This window comes from Larus michahellis, chromosome 8, assembly GCF_964199755.1.
Source record: "Larus michahellis chromosome 8, bLarMic1.1, whole genome shotgun sequence".
Lineage (NCBI taxonomy): Eukaryota > Metazoa > Chordata > Aves > Charadriiformes > Laridae > Larus > Larus michahellis.
In genome coordinates, this window is record NC_133903.1 from 55,872,506 (window position 1) to 55,891,847 (window position 19,342).

A 19,342-nucleotide genomic window follows, 5' to 3' on the forward strand; every position below is an offset into this window, starting at 1 on the left:
TGGAAAATCTCGTGCTGACTCTTAGGAAGGAATGCGCAGGAACTCATCCTTCAGTCAGCAAAGCTCCTAAAATGTTGCGTTCTAGAGAATCAGCCAGGCTTTAACACTAGGGATATAAACCTCAAAAAATAAAGAATATAAATATGAAACGTTTTGAATTTGACAGGAAAGCGCTTCAGGCAGGAGCTCTGAGCTTTAGTAAGTAAGTGAGTCCAGAAAGTGAAACTAAATTAACAAAAAATGCTGTTTCACTTTTGTAGAAGCTTACCAGTTTGAATAGGGAACAGACAAAAAAAAAAAAGTAATTTTGAATATATATTAAACTGGTTTTAGATTTGGGATTAATAACCTGTGTTAGGTTTTCATTTTACTTTGAAGCATGCTCACGTGATTGCTTTGAGTCCTTATATTCTGACACGTTAGAAGATTGTTCTAGTCATAAATTGGAAAGAAAACATCTCTAACTGAAGATGAGCTCAAGCTTTGTGAATATTACCATATCATGCCTTAAGCTGCTTATTTAGTCTTTGTGGTGGAATGAATGCTGATCTGTAGATATTTTTTCCAAATAGGAGTATTTTAATGCTTATTGAGAAGAAAAGATTTTTGACTGAAAAGCTTGATTGGTAGTTGAAAGAGAATGGCTTTTGTTTATTCAGCCATTATAATGTTTGAATAAAATGTACGTGAGAATGAGATCTTCTGATTCCAAAAACTTGAAGAGCTGGGGTCAGACTTTTGTGTTGAAGAGACAGGTACCTAAATACCTCCTGTAATTCCCAAAAGTGCCGAGTCCCTGCTCTGTTACTCTATTTTGTTCCGTGATGGGATGCACTGGTCAGGTTGCTGCAGGCACTTGCCAGGATACTGAATAGGCAAAACTAATGGGAAAATGATGAGCGTTTGTGGTGGTGGTTTTTTTGGTTTTTTTTTTTTTTTTTTTTTTACTAACTCTCTGAAGAATAAGAGAAGTACCAGGGCTGCTGCGTGGGAAGGAGAGTGGTCATGTCTGGTCAGAGGTGGGGTAGGAGAGGTAGGGACGTAGTATCCCTGATTCTTATTAGCATAGCTTGGTTTAAATTTGAAGCTGATTTTAATTATGGGCTGAGGGGGGATGGACAGCAGCTGAGGCGGTCTAACAGCTCACCGAAAGGGGAGATCCTGCTCCTTCTGCTGCTTTTGCCTAGATGCCCCCTGAACTCCCACCGTGGGTTGCTTCAGCTCGCCATCTCAGAAAGAAGTGAAAAGCTCCCTGCTGGGTAACCAGTTGTATCAGCTGATGGAAAGATCCAGCAGAGACTAGAGCCGGTGTGAGGGATGGCGTGGGGCAGCAGAACCAGTCGTGGGGATTAGCAGGAGGATGTTGTTTTCCTCCTTCCAACGATGTCAAGCCATGAGATTGACTCAGCTTCTCCTCAGCCAGTTGCTTTGCTGTGTGCAGCTCCCACTGTTCACTCTTGCTGAGAAACACGGTCCTGTTCTTCCCAACTCTTGAGCAGGCAGTTGACCGCCTTTATTCCAGCGCCTGTGGGGTTAAAAATTTGAATTGGTGTCCTAGGGTGTCAGGCAAGTACAGAAAGAAGCAGGAGCACTTCTCTTCTGGTGTCAGTGGAGGTTTACACTGACTCAGCCTGATTTCTTTGAGTGCTCTTTAATGATGTTTGGATTTCTGAAAGTTTTAATTGCTTTTGACCAGAAAATCAGTTTATTAACATTGTGTGCCAGTGCTTCATTGAGTCATCTTTAAACTCATAATGCCTGGTAAACTTCTCCTTTTTTTTGAATGTTACATTTCTTTCAGTTGAAGAGTTTCAAACTTTGTGAATGTAACCAAATTCTAGTCTCCATTTGCAGCTTAAAACAACTTCGGGACATAACGTTTAAGAAATACATGATCTAATAACCATTCCTAATACCCTTTTTTTACATTCTTAATCTTTGTATTTTTATTAAGCTATGCTATTACTTTAAAACAATATGCGTAAATGTGTAATAGCCTCCCCTGTAGGAAGCAGTAGTAAAGTTAACACCATCACTAATGTGGTTGCAAATTGAGACGTTTTAACAGTCAGGGAGGACAGAGCTTTTGAGTAACGCTTGGATACAAAATAAGGTCAAAATAGATTAAATCAGGGTTTCCTGCTGACTGATCTAAATCATGATTAAAATTGGTGATTCACATCAGTCCATCCTGTTGAGCCCAATTCTTTTTTTTTTCCTCATTTGATCTTAGCTTTAACTAATTGTTGTCTTTTTCTTTTCATTTTGGAGCAGTTTTTATAGAATACTTTGCAGAGGTATCTATGAACCTAATGTAGGTCTGGGAATTCAGTTTTCTCGCTTCCTTGTTGAGAGTATAAACTCCAAAGTGGTCGGTTATAGTCATGGATTGTATTTCCTCGGTTGTTCTGACAAGCTATTGAAGGGAAAACAATGGCATTTAGCATTCTGCATTTCTAATCTTGGAAAAGAGATTGGGTTTTTTTCTGTCATAATAGAAGAGTTTTGTGGACTCTTTTTGTGTGTGATAGAATATTGATGTTTACGGACTTACTGCTTGGGACTTAGAGTTCTTTCTAATACAGTGGAGGGATTTTAGGTGGACAGTGGACTTGTTGAGAAGTTCAGTTTCTTTTTGAGCTCTTTTCTGGCCAGAAGCCCCCGTCTGTATTAAGATTTCACTGCTAATCCATTCATGTCACAAATTGTGCATAAGAATGTTTTCCTGTGGTGCTTGGCATATGACTGTATCTGGTTTCATCTGAAATCCTACGGCAGGACATGATCACTCTGTAGACTTCAGTTTTTCTTAGCAAGAAATTTCAGGATATTACAAGAAGTTGAGACTGAAGCTGTACTTTGCAATGGAAATGAACAATAAATAGGTGGAAAATGTGTGGGTGAAAGTGTGTGCTTGAGATAAGACAGAGATGGTGTTCTGGTCGTGCTTCGTAATACTCCTTGAAAATGGAAGTTCTCTCGGTGAAGCTGTAATGAGTGTAATGTCGTGTTAACCAAGGCGTTCCCCTTGGGCTGCAGCTTCCTCTGTCTAGCAGCCTTCCTCGCTTACCCATAGCGCATCAGCGCTTGTCTGGTTTTTCTGATGACTCAGTCCTGCAGGTAACTCGCTGCACAGCGGTTCTTTAGCAGGGGTGACCACCCTGGGCTACAACTGGTGGTTCCTGGTTCCAGCCATCTCCTCTGCTTGAAGGAGAATGAGAGTCAGTTCTGCTTTATTGTAAATACATTGAATTAGTGGGTGATTTCAGCAGCAGCATGGCCATGAGCCATTGGACAGAAGCTCCCTCAAGTGTGCTATCTCTTCTTTTGACTTGGAGCCCTCAAAAATGTAGCTACATCTGCTCTTTGGTGCTTCTCGCAGAGGTCTGTGCTCACCTTGGGTATGAGCATTCAGGCTGGGGAGGTAGTTAGTCCCTCTGGTTCAGAGATCTACGGGGTGATGAGAATCCTCCCTGACAGTCTCAGCGTCATTGTCGTCTATCCTGCCGTGTTGTCCCTCCGGACTTCCACGGTGCTGTTTCCTCTTGCTGGAGGCTACTCCTTCTACAGCAAGCGTGGCGGAAAGGAAAGCGTGGCAGTCACTCTTGGGAAGCCTGTAAGTTTGTCCAGATTGGCGTTGGGTGCACCTTCGCTTTGTTGCTCCTGCTGTGGGATGATAACCTCTGGCAGAGGCGTGGAGCAGATAGCAGGCTGGAGAACAGGAAATCTCCCCAGGGAGAGTTCTCACCCGACATCCTTCAGCCTTCTGCGCTCCCCCGAAAACACTGCCTTTTTTTTTTTTTTTTTTAAAGTAGCATCTGCTACTTTTGTTAAAGGTGCAGTTGAAATACCTTTCTATTTCAGAATTTTCACTAGCATATACAATATTGAAGATGTCCCCAGGTTGATTCAGTGACTTCACTGGCAAAACTGACTTTAAAAGGCTACTTAGAAAGGCAGCGGTTTGCTTTCCCTCAGCTGAGCCACTGCAGATTTAGGGGGTGATGTTGCAAATCAAATGTCTGAAAGATCCACAGTAACAATATCCCCTGTGAAATACTGTGTATCATCTGCTTCCCCTTTCCAGTCTTTTCCTGGTGAAGGGATTTAGGTAGATGGATACAGGACTGAGTCAGCTGCATTAAAGCCCAACCCCTGGTTCTTGCCAGTTAAGTGCTCTGAAGTCAATCAGGCAGTTTCTCCAGAAAACTGAGGCTGAATTTTTTAAATTCTTTTTCTTTTTTTTTTTTTAAATTTTATTATGTAGTAATAAACTGAACCAAACATTACCCAACATTATTCTCAGAAGAAGCAGGCAGGGAGAGGGAAGTGAACAAATAAGTAGTTTTTCAGAGCTACCTGCAAAATCTCAAACCTCAGGATTATGAGATAATTTGGGGTGGAAGGAACCTCGGGAGGTCTCTGTTCCAACCCTCTGCTCACAGCGGGGTCTGCTCTGAGGTCTGACCAACTTGCTCAGGGCTGTCTCCAGTCTGGTCTTGAAAACCTCCAAGGAAAGAGGTTTTCAAGCCTGGGCAGCCTGGTCTAATGCTTGGCTGCCCCCATGGGGGAAAAAGTAATCTTTATAAACTCTTAAGTGAACCAAGTCTAGGAAGGGAATGGCCAAGTCAGGAGACCTTTGCTAAGGTGGTAGTTTCAAGGCTTAAATGTACACATTTGAGATCGGGGAGTTAAAACATTGCACTTGATCTTTGTGTTCTGGAAGTACAAGAATTTTCTCGTTTAAGAACCAATCTAAAAATCCATGTATATAAAGGCTTCCGTTGCACGTGCAGAAAGGCTTGGATGTCATTTTAGTTTTGGCTCTGGAAGTGTTCACATGTAAAACTGTTCAATGAGGGGCCGCAGGTTTGGTTGGTTTTTTCTTGCTTTTATATGTTGCTGCTTTTTTCCCTAAGGTAAAAATGAGGCAAACCATTCTCTGACACTTAGGTTATTTTGATATACAACACAGGGAGAGAGGGACAGGCTGGAACTGTGAGCCTTCCACTGAAATACCTGTTTATGAAAGGGGACGCGTGCTCTCTTGAGTAAAGGCTGTTCTTCGCCATTTTAACTAGTCGTTTTCTCCAGGCCATCATTTAGCTTGGCTCACTGGAGAGTTTCTTAAATGGCTGCCACAGTCACTTCTTAAGACTTCAACAGTTCAGGCATGGGTCTTGCTTGCTTTTTTTTTTTTTTTTTTTTTTTTATCTGACAAGCTCCTGCTCTCAATTTGAACTGCAAGGTTAGTGCCTAAACTGCGTGTATTCAAACACAGTTTTCAGGCAGTCTTTGAATGTTATTCCTGTAACTGTATAGCTGCATTTTGGGAATAAATGTGAGTTGTTATGAACAGAATGTGTATTACTAATTGCAGATCAGTAATTTACTTTTAATTAGTCTGCTTAGTGAAATGTAGCTTTAGAGATGTTGAAGCCACGTGTACTTGCGAGGTAATTACATGCGCCCGCTACCCACTGCTCATGCTTCATTCTTTTTGGTGTTATGTAGTAGGTAATGCTGCTGTATTTTAATATTTGCTTACCAGTTTAATATTAAAGTTTTCTGTGCCCCAAATGATGCTAAAGCAAGCCACTGCAATCCAGAAGTTAACTTTGGTATTTCCCTGTAGCAGAGTTTAAAAGACCTGAGCATCTACTTGATGAATTTGTCAGGCTTATTGCTATCAATATGGACAAAATTTAATTTTAGTTTTTAACTGTTTTATGTAACACTTAAAGAGCTATTAAAGATAACTGGGTAAATTTGAACAGGAGGTGTATTTGTCATTGTCTTGTAGAGGCTGCACATACTGCTAATTTTAAGGTGTTCCGTTATTAATCCATTATATTAAACAGCATGAAACACGTTAGCAATTACAACAGGAGTTTTGTAGGTAGAAGTGGAACTGTGTAGTGTCCTGTCAGTTCTGTTCAGGTGTTCCTTTGCAGGCTGTAGGAGAAATGTAAAGAGAGAAAACTCAGTGCATCACTTCCACAGCTTTCACGTCTTGGAGTGTCCCATTGCAGTCCAAGCAGCTATGAAGCATTGGAATAAGACACGAAAATCTCCTGCCAGCCTGCAGAAATGGGCATTGCCTGGAAGCATACCTCTGCTTCTGAAGTAGTGTGTTCAAAAATAAGCTGTATAAAACTGATGTCTTCAGAACGCTGTTTGCATTAAATAAACGGGTTGTGATGCCAGTTCAGTTTGACTTTTACCGTTTGACTTCCATCACAAATTACAGTAATACAGACATGGCAAAGTCCATTGAGTTTTTGTTGTCAGAGTAACACTGTATTTTTCTGTGTCTGATATATCTGCCACATTCATCACTTGACAGTCCAAAGGTGTCTGAAAGACTGTCCAGATTCAGTTCCACTTATTCCCATATCCACACGCTGGAGAATGTATTGGATGTGATCTTTTGGCGGCTCAGTTGTTGCTGCAAGTCTCACTAACCTTCTGGAAGCACCTACTCTGCATGGCTTTCCCGAGACTCCTAAAAATACACATGGAATAAAAACAGTGACAGATTCTTTTAGTGTCACCCAAGCCTGATGTTTTGTTGCTCAGTGTTTTTTCTTTTTCTCTTTACCATAAGGTTCGCATTCTTCATATTTCAGAACTGCTATTTTCTTCGGGTTGCTCAACTGGAGCATTAATGAATGTGTTCAACGTTGTATCCATACATCAGCGCTCCCTTGGTCACTTGAGTTTTTCCTTGTTGTCCATGAGTTAGGAGTTCCTGAATGATTTTTCATTGTTTTGAACCCGTTATCTTTTCTGACGGTGCTATGCATAGAACAATTTGAGTGCGTCAGCCCATATATTGTAAATATCCCATAGTTTTTCTCTACTGGGCCTTGGATGCCATCATCTTTTTATAGGTAGCAGCTCTTTGTTCCCATGAGTGCCCTTGAGGCAAAAAAGTGCTTTGTACTTCTCTGAATTGCCGCAGCAGAAAATGAAAAGCCACTGAAGAACAGGGGTATCCTTTTTCACAGGAATTGCTGTTATATTCACATACCATAGCTTAGGACTTAAGATCTGATGATACCAATGTAACCATATGATCTTTAACTACTGCCAGGAAATTTTCATAAGCTAATGCCCTCAGAGCCATCTGTTCTACCCTGGCCAGAGTCAGGATCACTTGAAGGCAAGGAAAAAGGACTGAATAATCAAGTGTTGCAGTAATTGTCTTGAAAACAACTCTTTAATCATAGTATGTTTAGGTGTAAAGCTGATAGATACTGAAAGGGCTACTCCTGATCTCCTGCCACACACCCTTCCCCATGTGTCTACCTTCAAACTTGTGCTCTAGATAGTTTGCAGCATGTCTGGCGATTGCAAAAGCCCAAGATGAAGTAGTTTGGCTCGCTGGTAGGGTGGGAAACTCGTGTTAGTTTTCTTTGAGGTTGGTTTGCGGAACCAGTGCGTGCTGCAGCTTCCTGATTGCGGGACCTGGCACAAGTGGCAGAAGCACAAGGAGTGGTGGGAAGAGGTCAGGCTACTACTTTTGGCAGCAGCTGGCCATTAATATAGATGAGATGTAACGTGACACTGCATCTAGCTGGAAATAGAAGGCAGAAAATGATTGACAGTGCATCAGTTAGACTAGAAGCATATGAAATGCAGAAATGATAATCCACAAACTAGGACAGACTAGGTAGATATGGTAGGCAAAGCTAAGGAGAAAGGAAGAGAGACCCAGTGGCTGTTCTCCTAAAAGCTGCCTATGAAGTCTGTGGCAAAGAATGAACTAGGACCTCTCAAGGGCTGTATCCATTCTGTGAGGTAGCATGAAATGGACTTAATGTTTCTGGAGGTGATTGGATTTTGTAAATTTTTCTGGTTTAGTGTGGAAAGTCTTAAGTGAAGACAAGCAGTGTCCCCTGCGCCCCCCTCACCCACCATGCCAGTCCTTTCATTGATGGAGGCTCTCGGGCTGCTCAGGCATGATTTCCGTTTTGTAAATCCGTGCTGACAGCTCCCATCACCTCCTGGTCCTCCTTTGTGTTTGCTCCATCACCTGCCTGGGGCTGGGGGTAAGGCTGTCCAGCCTGCAGTTCTCTGGATCCTTGTCCTTGAAGATGGGAATGATGCGTCTTTTCCATCCTGAAAACTTGTAAACGTTGACAGAAACTTCAAGTGGGGCTCAAACAACAGGCTCCAACATTTATACATAAATCACATAAAAATCTATGCACATATGCATAAAACCATGCAAAGTATTTATGAACCAGAAGGATGCTGCATGGCTTCGGGGCAGAAGTTAGAGCGGACCCTGTTCTCCTTGTTGGGGATTCCAGCATAGGAAACCTGCTCTTCCAAATGGAGATGGGGAGCTGGTTGTTCCCCTTGACACAAGGCTCATGGGCCAGGAGGCCTCCTACAAGTCTCTATGGCTGCTGGCAAATCCTTGCCACTGGCTGAAAGCAAAGCTGTGCTTTTTGGGGTTGGGGTTTTTCACCCCCCCCCCCCCAGAGCTGCTTCTGTTACACCATGTGAGATTCTGTTTGCTCCAACTAATGCTATCCTTAATTCATGGTAAAGTGACTGGGACCTTTCCCTCAGAAGCCCTACCCTATCTGGTGGTGCAGTAAAGAAAGCAGAGTCTCAGCTATTTTTGCTTTTCCATGAGTACTCTCATGCTTTTAGCCACAGTTATTTTTCCAGACACAAGCATAATCATCCCGTCTTCTCACTGAGCATCCTCATTTTTTCAGCTTTGGGGGCACCGCTCCCTGATGCTCCTGTTATCCCTACTTTATGTGCTCTTTTTTCTCCCTTCCTTTCTTTCTGGATTGAGGCCTTTCCCCAGAACTTTCCTTTCTGGCCTGGACTTGGGCAAAGCAGGTGAATCGGCAAGGAGAGGCTCCACCTGCCCCATGCCAGCCAGAATTCCCCAGTGGATTATCACTGCAAAGCTGAGATGAGCGCTACCAGTCCATTGAGAAGCTCAACATGAGCCGGCAATGTGCGCTGTCAACCCAGAACCCCCCGCAGCCTGGGCTGCATCCCCAGCAGCGTGGGCAGCAGGGCGAGGGGGGGATTCTGCCCCTCTGCTCCACTCTGTGAGACCCCCCTGCAGCGCTGCCTCCAGCCCTGGGGCACCAACAGCAGAAGGACACGGAGCTGTTGGAGCGGGGCCAGAGGAGGCCCCGGAGATGCTGGGAGGGCTGGAGCCCCTCTGCTGGGAGGACAGGCTGAGAGAGCTGGGGGGGTTCAGCCTGGAGAAGAGAAGGCTCTGGGGAGACCTTCCAGCCCCTTCCAGGCCCTAAAGGTGCTCCAGGAAAGCTGGGGAGGGACTCTGGAGCAGGGAGGGGAGCCATGGGACGAGGGGGAAGGGTTTTACACTGCAAGAGGGGAGACTGAGATGAGATGTGAGGCAGAAATTGTTGGCTGTGAGGGCGGTGAGCCCCTGGCCCAGGTTGCCCAGAGAAGCTGTGGCTGCCCCATCCCTGGAGGGGTTCAAGGCCAGGTTGGACGGGGCTTGGAGCAACCTGGGCCGGTGGGAGGTGTCCCTGCCCAGGGCAGGGGGTGCCACTGGGTGGCCTTTAAGGTCCCTTCCAACCCAAACCATTCTGTGATTCTGTGATGATCTGTAAACACAGAAATTGTTTCCCAGCTGAGCCCCCCCTTGAAATGCCTCCGTTACATCAAAAACTAACCGGGGAGGTGAGGAGCGGTTATTTAGCCTTGACAGTAGCGCTTGTACTGGGTTATCAAGAAACTGGCCATGACTAAGTGCAGGTTGTATCTTGGGAAGAGGGTTTTTTTTTGTCAGTAGGAGTGTTAGTTTGTGTAAAAGCCTTCCAGTAACAACATGTTGTAATGGTTGGGCTGAAAGAACAGTTTTAAGATGGCATTTGCAGAATTTATTGTTTACTAAGTAACAGGTTTTATCCCTCAGAAGAGATTATCTTCAGGGCTTTCTAGGACATTAAATCCAGCTCCCTGTTCCTACGAGGGCACTCATTTCTGGGATAATCTTTCATCATAAGTCATGGGGATACTTTTTTCCCTTCTTCTCTTTGCCAGCCCACCTTCTGCTTTCCTCTTGCCGTCTCAGAGGAACTGGGTATTCGAGTCAGTTGGTTTTGGCGAGAGCAGCCTGTGTTGTAACGATGAGTCACGGTTTGGATGCCGAGTTCACCGACGCTGCTGTACCAGGCCAGTGCTTGGTTAAAGGGGAGCCCTGCGGAGGACAGGCTCTCGCAGCTGGTTTCTGGGCTCGGCCGAGGCTGGATGTATTTGACTTCACGCCCGGGCAGAGGCTGCTGTGGGACAAGCACTGGTGAGGCCCCACCTCGAGGGCTGTGTCCAGTTTTGGGCCCCTCACTCCAGGAAAGACATTGAGGGGCTGGAGCGTGTCCAGAGAAGATCGACGGAGCTGGTGAGGGGTCTGGGGCACAAGCCTTGTGAGGAGCGGCTGAGGGAGCTGGGGGTGTTCAGCCTGGAGAGAAGGGGGCTGAGGGGAGACCTTCTCGCTCTCTACAGCTCCCTGAAAGGAGGGGGCAGCCAGGGGGGGTCGGGCTCTTCTCCAAACAGAGCAGCTTGGGGAAGCTGTTCCCCAGGGCAGCGTGGAGGCTGGGTTTGTACAGAAGTCAGGTTGCAGCTTTCCCGTCCTCATAGAATTGTCTGCGTTGGAAGGGGCCTTTAAGGTCATCGAGTCCAACCATCAGCCCAGCACTGCCCAAACCCCCACTACCCCGTGTCCCTCAGCACTGCGTCTGCCCGGCTTTTCAATCCCTCCAGGGATGGCGACTCCACCACTGCCCTGGGCAGCCTGGGCCAATGCTTGACAGCCCTTTCAGTGAAGGAATTTTTTCCCAATATCCATCCTAAACCTCCCCTGGCGCAACTTGAGGCCGGTTTGTACAACTTTGTTAATTTGCACTACTAATTATGTATTGCATATTATGAATTACCCAGTTTTGCAAGTTTATCAGTCAAACAAAACATACCAACTAGATATTGGTCATTGCTGGCTGATCTTGATACTCAGCTTTAGTTCAGTATACGCTGGTGGCGCTATACACTAGAATTTGGTAAGATAATCTTTGCAAAGAAAGATTTTTAAACTCTTGTCATTAGTGAAACTTCCTGTGGCATTGTGCAACATTTGCAAAAATGTTTTTAGTCTACTTAATTGTGCAGATGGGGTTTCTCTTGGCTTTTTTGTGCAGTACTGCCTTCTAAAGCTAATGCTGCCTAAAAAGCTATTTCTTGCAAGTCAGCAGTGAAACTGCATGTAAACTAAAAACATATTTGGGTGTTGGTAAGGATGGGAAAAATAGGCTGTAGTGCCTCCACCTGAAGACCGCGTACATATTCTATATACAATGTTAGGAGAGCAAAAAACTTCTTGTCTATCATATCTTCTGTCTGCCCTTCAGGCAAATATTCAAGATGTGTATTTACCTCTATATGAGATGTGGTTTTACCTCTACATACTGCTTTCTGCTTGGCACAGTTAAATATATTTTGAGTTTTCCTTTGTATGTTGTAAACTCTCCTAAAATATAGGCAGACATATAAGTGAATTTTGGTCATTGATTGCGAAGAAGGTGTATTTCTTCTCTCTTGGAAGAACTGCTAATATAAAAGAACTTTATAATGACACGGAATTTTTTAAATTTTAGTTTTCGCTTCGCTACATAGCTAGGCTGGGTGTTTTGGGTGGAAGTGTCTTGTGCAAGTGACTGCTTGGCCTTATGAGATGAAGTCAAGGAGTTGGAAAATGCGTTAGAAAATCTTGGAATAGTAGTACAGGTTTTCACTTGAATTTAAATTTACCAGTTTCTAACATAATATCTTGGTTTAATTTTGCATATAATTCTGTGTTTGTAGATTTTGCAGTTCAAGTAGGAGTACAGTCTAGATACACTATTACGCATACACACAAGTATCTATCGTGAATGTGCAAATTGAAGTTTTCCAAATTATTTCTGTGCCAAACGCAGGCAGTTTTTCATGAAGAAGCATTGTCTGTTCTGTAACGTAACAATATCCGTGATACCGGACAATATCTCTGTTTCCAGAAGGTGGCAGGGAAAGGGGCACAGCAGCTCTCTGAAATAACAAGTCAAGTCTTCCTAACTTTGAAAAAACCCACTTCATTAGCTCCGTTCCTGAAAATAGTTGAAACATTTGCTTGAATTTTCAAAACAAATGAGGTTTGCATGTCTGACATGCAAATATCACCCCGGGAGGTTAAAGACTGGCGAAGTTATAAGCAAGGGAAAGCAGAATTTTATGAAAGAAGATGTTTATTCTGATTATAAATGTAAGGTTACTAAATACGGTAGGCCAAGGGATGTCTCTGTTAGATTAAGATTTTTGTGGAAGTCTCGTTTTTTTCTGTATTTCAAAAAATATATTTGTTTTGTAGTCTGTGATCATATTAATCTGTGTTATAAACGTACTTGAGAAGAAAGTCTGGCTTGCAAAATAATTAGGTTTTTTTTCTCACAGCTGGGTTAGGGATAAAGATTAAATTGCTTTTTCCGGGAGTTCTCATTGTGATTTGTGATTACCTTTTAAAAGTGTGTACCTTAATTTAAATTTATGCATTGCATAGCACGCAGTTCCGAATAGGAAGAATAATTTCTCTTAAACTGTGCTGCCGCTGTTAGTGCAATCTGGTACATGCTTTGGTTGGGGAAAAGGGGATTTAGTGCATGGAATTTTCAGTTTTGTGTCGGCACGAAGGAAGAATCGGAAATGAGCAGAGACGGAGAGGAAGTAGCATTGCCCCATCTGGCAACAGCACCGGTTTGTGCCATGCGAAGCTGATTGTGGAACTGGTGTACTGTTTTCGGAATGTATTGCTTTGCTTTATTTTATACCTTCATCAGCTCAATTATTGCATCACAAAACGGGCACTTCTTCCAATTATTCGTGCTGAAATAGCGCAGCGATATTGATACATAAAGGAGAAGTGAACGCTATTTATCTTCAGTCGCTTCAGTGTGTTTGTGGTGCTTTATTTGTGAATATATTATTTGCAGTGACTTGCTTTGTATCAGATGAATTATTGGATGGAGTTTCTATGGTTCAACATAGAAAAAATAATTTCCTTTGTTTTCTTTTTTAGCCTTCTGTTGAGTCTTCAAGCCCAGGTAAATATTTTTGATATTTTCTAAGCTTGCGAGGGAAGAGGGCACCCTTGAACAAATATTTTTGCTGGTCTCTTTGTTAGTAATCTAAGGATATAATTTGATGAACAGGTTGGTGGCGGTACTGGTTTAAACGGTCACTGCTTTCTTCCAGCCTGTACCAGCACGAGTTTCTAAATGGTCAGATACACTGGGGAAATGGGATTCTTGCCTTTGCAAAAGCTGCAGGACCGAACTGCGACGCACTGCCCGGCGGTGCTGGAATTAAATACAGAGTCCAAAGTTAAGGCACTGTATGTTTTACTGTGTAATAGCATCAAGAACAAACGCATCAAGAAAAGCAGTATTTTTTTACCTCACTGAATTATTAAAATTGAGGAGTTTCATTACTTCTGTTTTTTAGAGCTGGTTGCTTTCTGATATTCCAGAATCCCAGGATTACTGGCTATCAAGTAGTCAGCCTAAGTGTAAATTATGAATATTTGGTGGGGGAGTGGGTGTTCACTTTTGTACCACTGTACTTACTGTTATTAATTTCCAAGGGTTTTGGCGTCCTGCTAGTTACTTTAGCTGGACTGCCGTTGTCTCTTGAGCTCTTATTTCTTTCAGAGAAATAATCAATTGCTTTAACGCTTCAAACTACAACATATAGTTAACTTTAACCCTTATAGTCAACCCCTCCCTCTTGCACCCTTAGCATGGGTAAACTCTTCAGGCTTTGGAAAAGGAAATTTAAATTGTCTATGGAGACAAGTGGAAAAATGTTAGCAGAGTTAGAATTAGAAACCAGGTATTGCGGAATTACAGAAAAATGCTGCATCTACCAAACCATTCATCCATTCATTTATTTTTCGTTGTCATAAAATATAACCAGACTTCTTTACAAAGAACAGTGAAAAAACCGCATGGGGGAAAAAATAACTAAGGATTTTGCATCATAAATAAAGTCTGCCTAACTGTGAAGCTTACTTTAAATTTTGGAAAAGTCATTAGAGGGTCTGTGTAGTTATAAACAAGGAATTTTGCAAAGTATCAAGGAAGCAGCAGCCCTGAGATTCTATTTTATGAGTATTTCTGCTCCCAGTAGAATTCTTGATTCAGACAGGTTTAGGATTATTTAGGAATTAAGTCTTCAAAAACTGAACATTTTACAAACATTTAACTAGGGGCCCGATGTCCAGATATATAGTACTTTGAGAACTGGCTGGTTAAACGGTATCTCCTGGTTCTTTTTTCCGTGATTTCTTAGCACCCAAAGGACGTAATGAATAATGAGATTGGCTTTCCCGAAGATAAATGATTGAGGGATCTTGAAGATGTTTTAATTTCTCAGTATAATGCTAGTATTAAAATGTCACCAAAATATTAAAAAACCATACTAAACTCTGTGAGGCCATGATCTAACTAAAAACATTCTTTAAAATGTTTTCTATCAGGAGGTTCAGCAACATCTGATGACCATGAATTTGATCCATCAGCTGATATGCTGGTGCATGACTTTGATGATGAACGGACATTAGAAGAGGAGGAAATGATGGAAGGAGAGACAAACTTCAGTTCTGAAATAGAGGATCTTAACAGGGTAGGTAGCCTTAAGTAGTCATAAAACATAACCACAGCCCACAGTCTCACGCAAAATGTACGCAGGTTTTTTCCCTTATATTTGGAATTAAAAAAAAAATAATCCCTAAACCACTAATAGACAAATAACATAGATGGGGGAAAGGGGCCGAGATAAATTTGCAGTTCTCAAAAGTTGGGAAAAGGAAACTGGTACATAAATATTTAATAATGTGTAACGCTGTGCTTGTTTAGTTTCTTTTTGCATATATGTGCTGGTAGAGGATTTGCATTTTAAAGCTAATATAAGTTAAAGTACGCTCTGACTAAACTTGTATATTCCAGTGTTGTTATTTTCTACAGCACTTGCACTTCATTAGTCCATGTAGATTTTTATTTTTTAAAAAAATCCCATAATCTTACATTTTTTTGCATTTTTATACAAACGTTGGTATAATTCTTTAGTGGAGCATAGAGGTGTCTCTTCATTTTTAAGGTAGAGGAAGGAGAGATGCGGTTGCAAAGAGTTGTCAGCAGAGCTGGGATCAGAACTCACAGTTATTGTTAACTGATAAATAAATCTTAAAATGTGTATCTTCTGAAATAATTGCATATAAGATTTATTTGGCCTTTTGACGTTACGCTGTCACTTATGTATTGTCTTAAATGACTTCTCAGGCAGGAATAATATTCTTAAATTGCAAACTAGGTTGATTATAAATGCAAAGTAATTTAGGTACTGGCTGTGGCCTCATTGGCTGAAAAGGCTTCCAGAACAGATCGTTAATGATTCTCAGATGCGTATTCGATGTACAAATCCTGTTTAGTATAAGTAACTATGCCAATATGACTTTGAATTAATTTAGCTCATTTAAACTACAATTTGGGTGTAAATGGTAATTTCTTTCTGGTAATTTCTTAGGTTTGATATTAAATGGTAAACATAAAGATAAATAAATAGGTTGTGAAATATGCTTCATCTAGATTAAATGAGAAATGGAGCTCCATGTGTATGTCATGTGGGTTTTAAGTTGAAAATATGTTTTTTTCCCCCTCTCATATTTTGTGAAGAGTCAGCATCTGGTTGTGTAATTCTGTCACCACATGACAGTGCTTCATTTCTCACTGTATTTCAGCCATCAGTTTATTCCCTCATATCTTGGTTGTTGGGGCTGCAGGTTTATAATTTCTCCTGCCAGCTCTTTTGTGATCAGGACGGCGAGCGATGCTGTCACGTAGATTCACGGGGCTGCGTGTGCTGCATCCTCCGCGGGATGCTTTTGCAGGCCAGCAGAGAGTCTCACCGTCGGTTCCTACGTGTGTTGCGGGTCTTTATTTACCAACTTCAGGAGCTTCCACGCCAGCAGGATCTTGCTGGAGACCGTTGGCTGCTTCTGGTTGTGGGACAGCAGACCTCACAGCAAGGCTTACGTTTATCTCTTTTTTTGTAGTCATGGATGATAGGCAATCTAAATCTCAAAACTATTGTCAAGACAAGTGCTATCCTGTCTTTTTCTTTCCCCCGATACTTATAGGTGTTATTTCAGATTTCCCCCAGGCTGTGAATATGCCTGATCTACTTGTTCAGCTCCTCCAGAGACAAGACGGCAGTCAGGTTTTGCAAAAGAATTTTTGAACTTTAATGATTTAACTCCTGACTGTCGTAAAAATCACACCTTCCTCTGAGGGTGAGGATCTTCACTACTTATTGGCTGGAACTCTGGTGGATCTGTGATGCGTTAGGACTTGAGGCTGAGCAGCATCCTGTGGTTGTCTGTGCAAGTACGTCTGTATATTTTTGTCTAAATGGCACCCTCTGTGCTGCTCTGGCATAGGGAAAAATACGGTTTCCAGAGAGCAAAGCAGTACCCAAAGGGAATCAGAAGTATGGGATTTTGGTGGTTCTCGGTGATATTTCTTGAAAGGCAAAGAGTTTTTCTTGGGCAGGAAAGCGACCTGCGAGGTGGTGCAGCACAAGGCCCTTGATCATATGAGACACGTACTCAGTTATACTGTTTGATTAATAATAGTAATACATATAATACACATTCATAGATTAATAATTAGTAATACAGATCTGACCAAAGTCCTGGCTGACCAGTATTGCTCCTTCAGCAGCCCCAAGACAGCACTCGGGAAGGTGTGCCTGGGATGAGGCACCCTGGGCATACACGGATGCTGCGGTTTTCCAAAACGCAGGAAATGCGCAGCATAATTTTGGTAGTAGGAAACTGCATTCTCGTTCTGGCTTGGGAATAATAAACGGGCAGACCCCATCAGGTTGCAGAAGCTCAGCTTCCTCCGAGTCCTAGCTAAGCCGAGAGTACAGAGCATCAGCCGGAGGGAGGGAGTGTGACCTGGGGGGTTTGACGAGGCCAAGTTCCTCACCTTCGTGCTGCCGCGTCGTGGGCAGAGCACGGCGGGGTTGTGTCGCTGGCTGCCTCCGGGAGGTGGTGAGCATTGCCGGTGTGCGGTGTGTGCTGCCTCCCTGCATCGCTTACAGCTTTTTAAGCCTTTGACTCCCTTCCTTTTTCCATTTGTTGTTCCATGGAATCACTTGGTTTCTCCTTTTGGGGTCCCCCTTTTCAGGGAGGGCTCTTGGGCTTTCTTAGGGTTATGCACCAGCATCCTCTTCTTTTCACATGAGAGAACCGTGCCTGGAAGCATGCCGTGTTTCTCCCAAATACTCTTCCAGCCTCTAGCAGGGTGCAGTTCAGGCACGTATGAAAAAGATGTTCCCTCTTTGTCTGTAACGCCTGTCAGTCTTGTTTTTCCTCCTCCTGTGGATTTGTCCGTTCGATTTTTAGCCTCTGTAAGCTTAATGTCCACGAGGCATGTGGCAACGTTGGCCAGTTCATTCAGTGTGAGAAACATGTTTGGTTGTTCAGACCTTCTCTGTGTTCATTTCAGTGGTTGCCCATGAGCTCTTCAATTAGAAGAGCGTACCATCATTTATATCAATTAGAAGAGTGTACCATCATTTATATTTACCTTCTCTGTGCTGCTTATGATTCAGTTCTCTGTTACAGCACTCCCCCTCACTTACCTCTACTCCAGACGCATGAGTTAACAATCCATTTCTTGTTAATAAGCATCTTCCACATAAGAAATTTCTGTGTCTTTGATAATCCTTGTTACTTTTTTTTAACCTTTTCTATTTTTGCAATATCCTGAAGCAGTACAGAAATCACGATTTGTATTTTATCTTGGAGAGCTGCTGGCTCTTGGGGCTTTTTGAATTGTAATGGACTTTTTGAAGTTAAGAGGCTGTATCTAAGAAAAATGCTATAAATACAATACCACTTTCCTAGGTAACATATAGTAAGAAATACGCATGTTAGATAGTTCACACAAACTTACGAATTGCAGTAAAAGTTCTTTTTAAATTCTCAGTCATGGGGTAGCGGTGAGGAGTGCTTAATGAAATCCAAAATGTACTGGAGGACATCTGTTTGGGTAATTATGAAAAGGATTTTTTTGATAGCTGCATGTCAGGTTTTGATTAAGATCACAGTCCTGTGTCAGTAAAATATTAATTCCCCGCTTTAAAAAGTTCTGTTGTAAATACTACAATTTATTCCAGTAAGGAGTGTCTTGGCCCTGTGCGCTGAAGGGTTATGATGGAACGAGACGTCACCTGCCACACGGAATTGCTTGTCTTTTGGTAAAACAGTAGTAGACAAGTACCAAGGGAGGGATGGGGCAAACTGCCCTTTGGTGCCCTTTTAATGAGCTTCATGGCCCCTTTGAGAGATTGTTGGCACACAAGGTCTGCTGTAAATTTATAAAGGACCGGGAAATAAAAAGTCCTCCTGCATAAAAACCTATGCATTTTTCTTAGGAGCCGAAACTTCTAATTTTGACTGTCCAGTCATATTGGAGTGGCCATTCCTGGTGTACGTGTTCATCATCTGTTTTTATTGTGTTACGTTTAAAGTGCACACCTTAAAGCTGTAGAGCAGATGGGGGATGTGAAATATTTTTGTTAAAATCTCAAACTTTGTTTGGCTGTTTATCAGGAAAGCGATATGCCAATCCAGGAGCTCCTTAGCCGTTACGGCTATGACGGTACCATTCCACTCCAAGAAGATGATGATGATGAAGATGATGAAGAAGAAGAGGAGGAGGGAGAAGATGATGATGACGTCGATAATGATGACAACAGTGGCTGTAGTGGTGAAAACAAAGTAAGTGTTTACACTAATTTGAAACTGATTTTCATACAGCCGTTCTGTCCTAGACAACCGCTGAAGATGCCAGATCATGGCAGAAGTAATTCATAATACAGTTGATTTCAGATGCTTTGTGTACCAAACTCTAATGTTTTTTCTTAATTACCTATCTGTATTTCTCTTCATTGCTCTTAATTTCATCTGTATCATTCCAAACGCTTCCTGTGGCAAACTAGAGTACGTGCATACAGATAGCATCACGTAAGAAGGGATTGTAATTGTCCTTCAGAAATAGTCTGACTTCAAAACTGAGGTTTTAAATGCCTGAAGGCACCTTTATAGATATGTCTGAATACTTGTTTCGAGATGAAAAGCCGACCTACTGAAACTGAACAGTGAAGTGTAGAATTGAATTAGATGTGTCTCTGAGTGTGGGAGATCACTGCAAGTTTTCTAGCATTTTAAACGGTATTTTTTCAG

At 42.5% G+C, this 19,342-nt stretch overlaps 1 protein-coding gene across 3 annotated transcripts in view; it reads left to right on the forward strand.

Annotated features, from left to right (window-relative positions):
* The window catches only part of MIER1 (MIER1 transcriptional regulator), a 40,097-nt gene that overhangs the window by 4,204 nt on the left and 16,551 nt on the right, over positions 1-19,342 (forward strand). For 2 of the 3 annotated variants that reach the window (XM_074598426.1, XM_074598427.1), the window contains 3 exons: positions 13,109-13,133; positions 14,567-14,712; positions 18,710-18,877. In XM_074598426.1, coding sequence (XP_074454527.1) covers positions 14,614-14,712; positions 18,710-18,877 — 267 coding nt within the window. In that variant the 5' untranslated portion in view covers positions 13,109-13,133; positions 14,567-14,613. The remainder of the gene's footprint in view (positions 1-13,108; positions 13,134-14,566; positions 14,713-18,709; positions 18,878-19,342) is intronic. The other variant, XM_074598428.1, reaches the window with a different exon arrangement.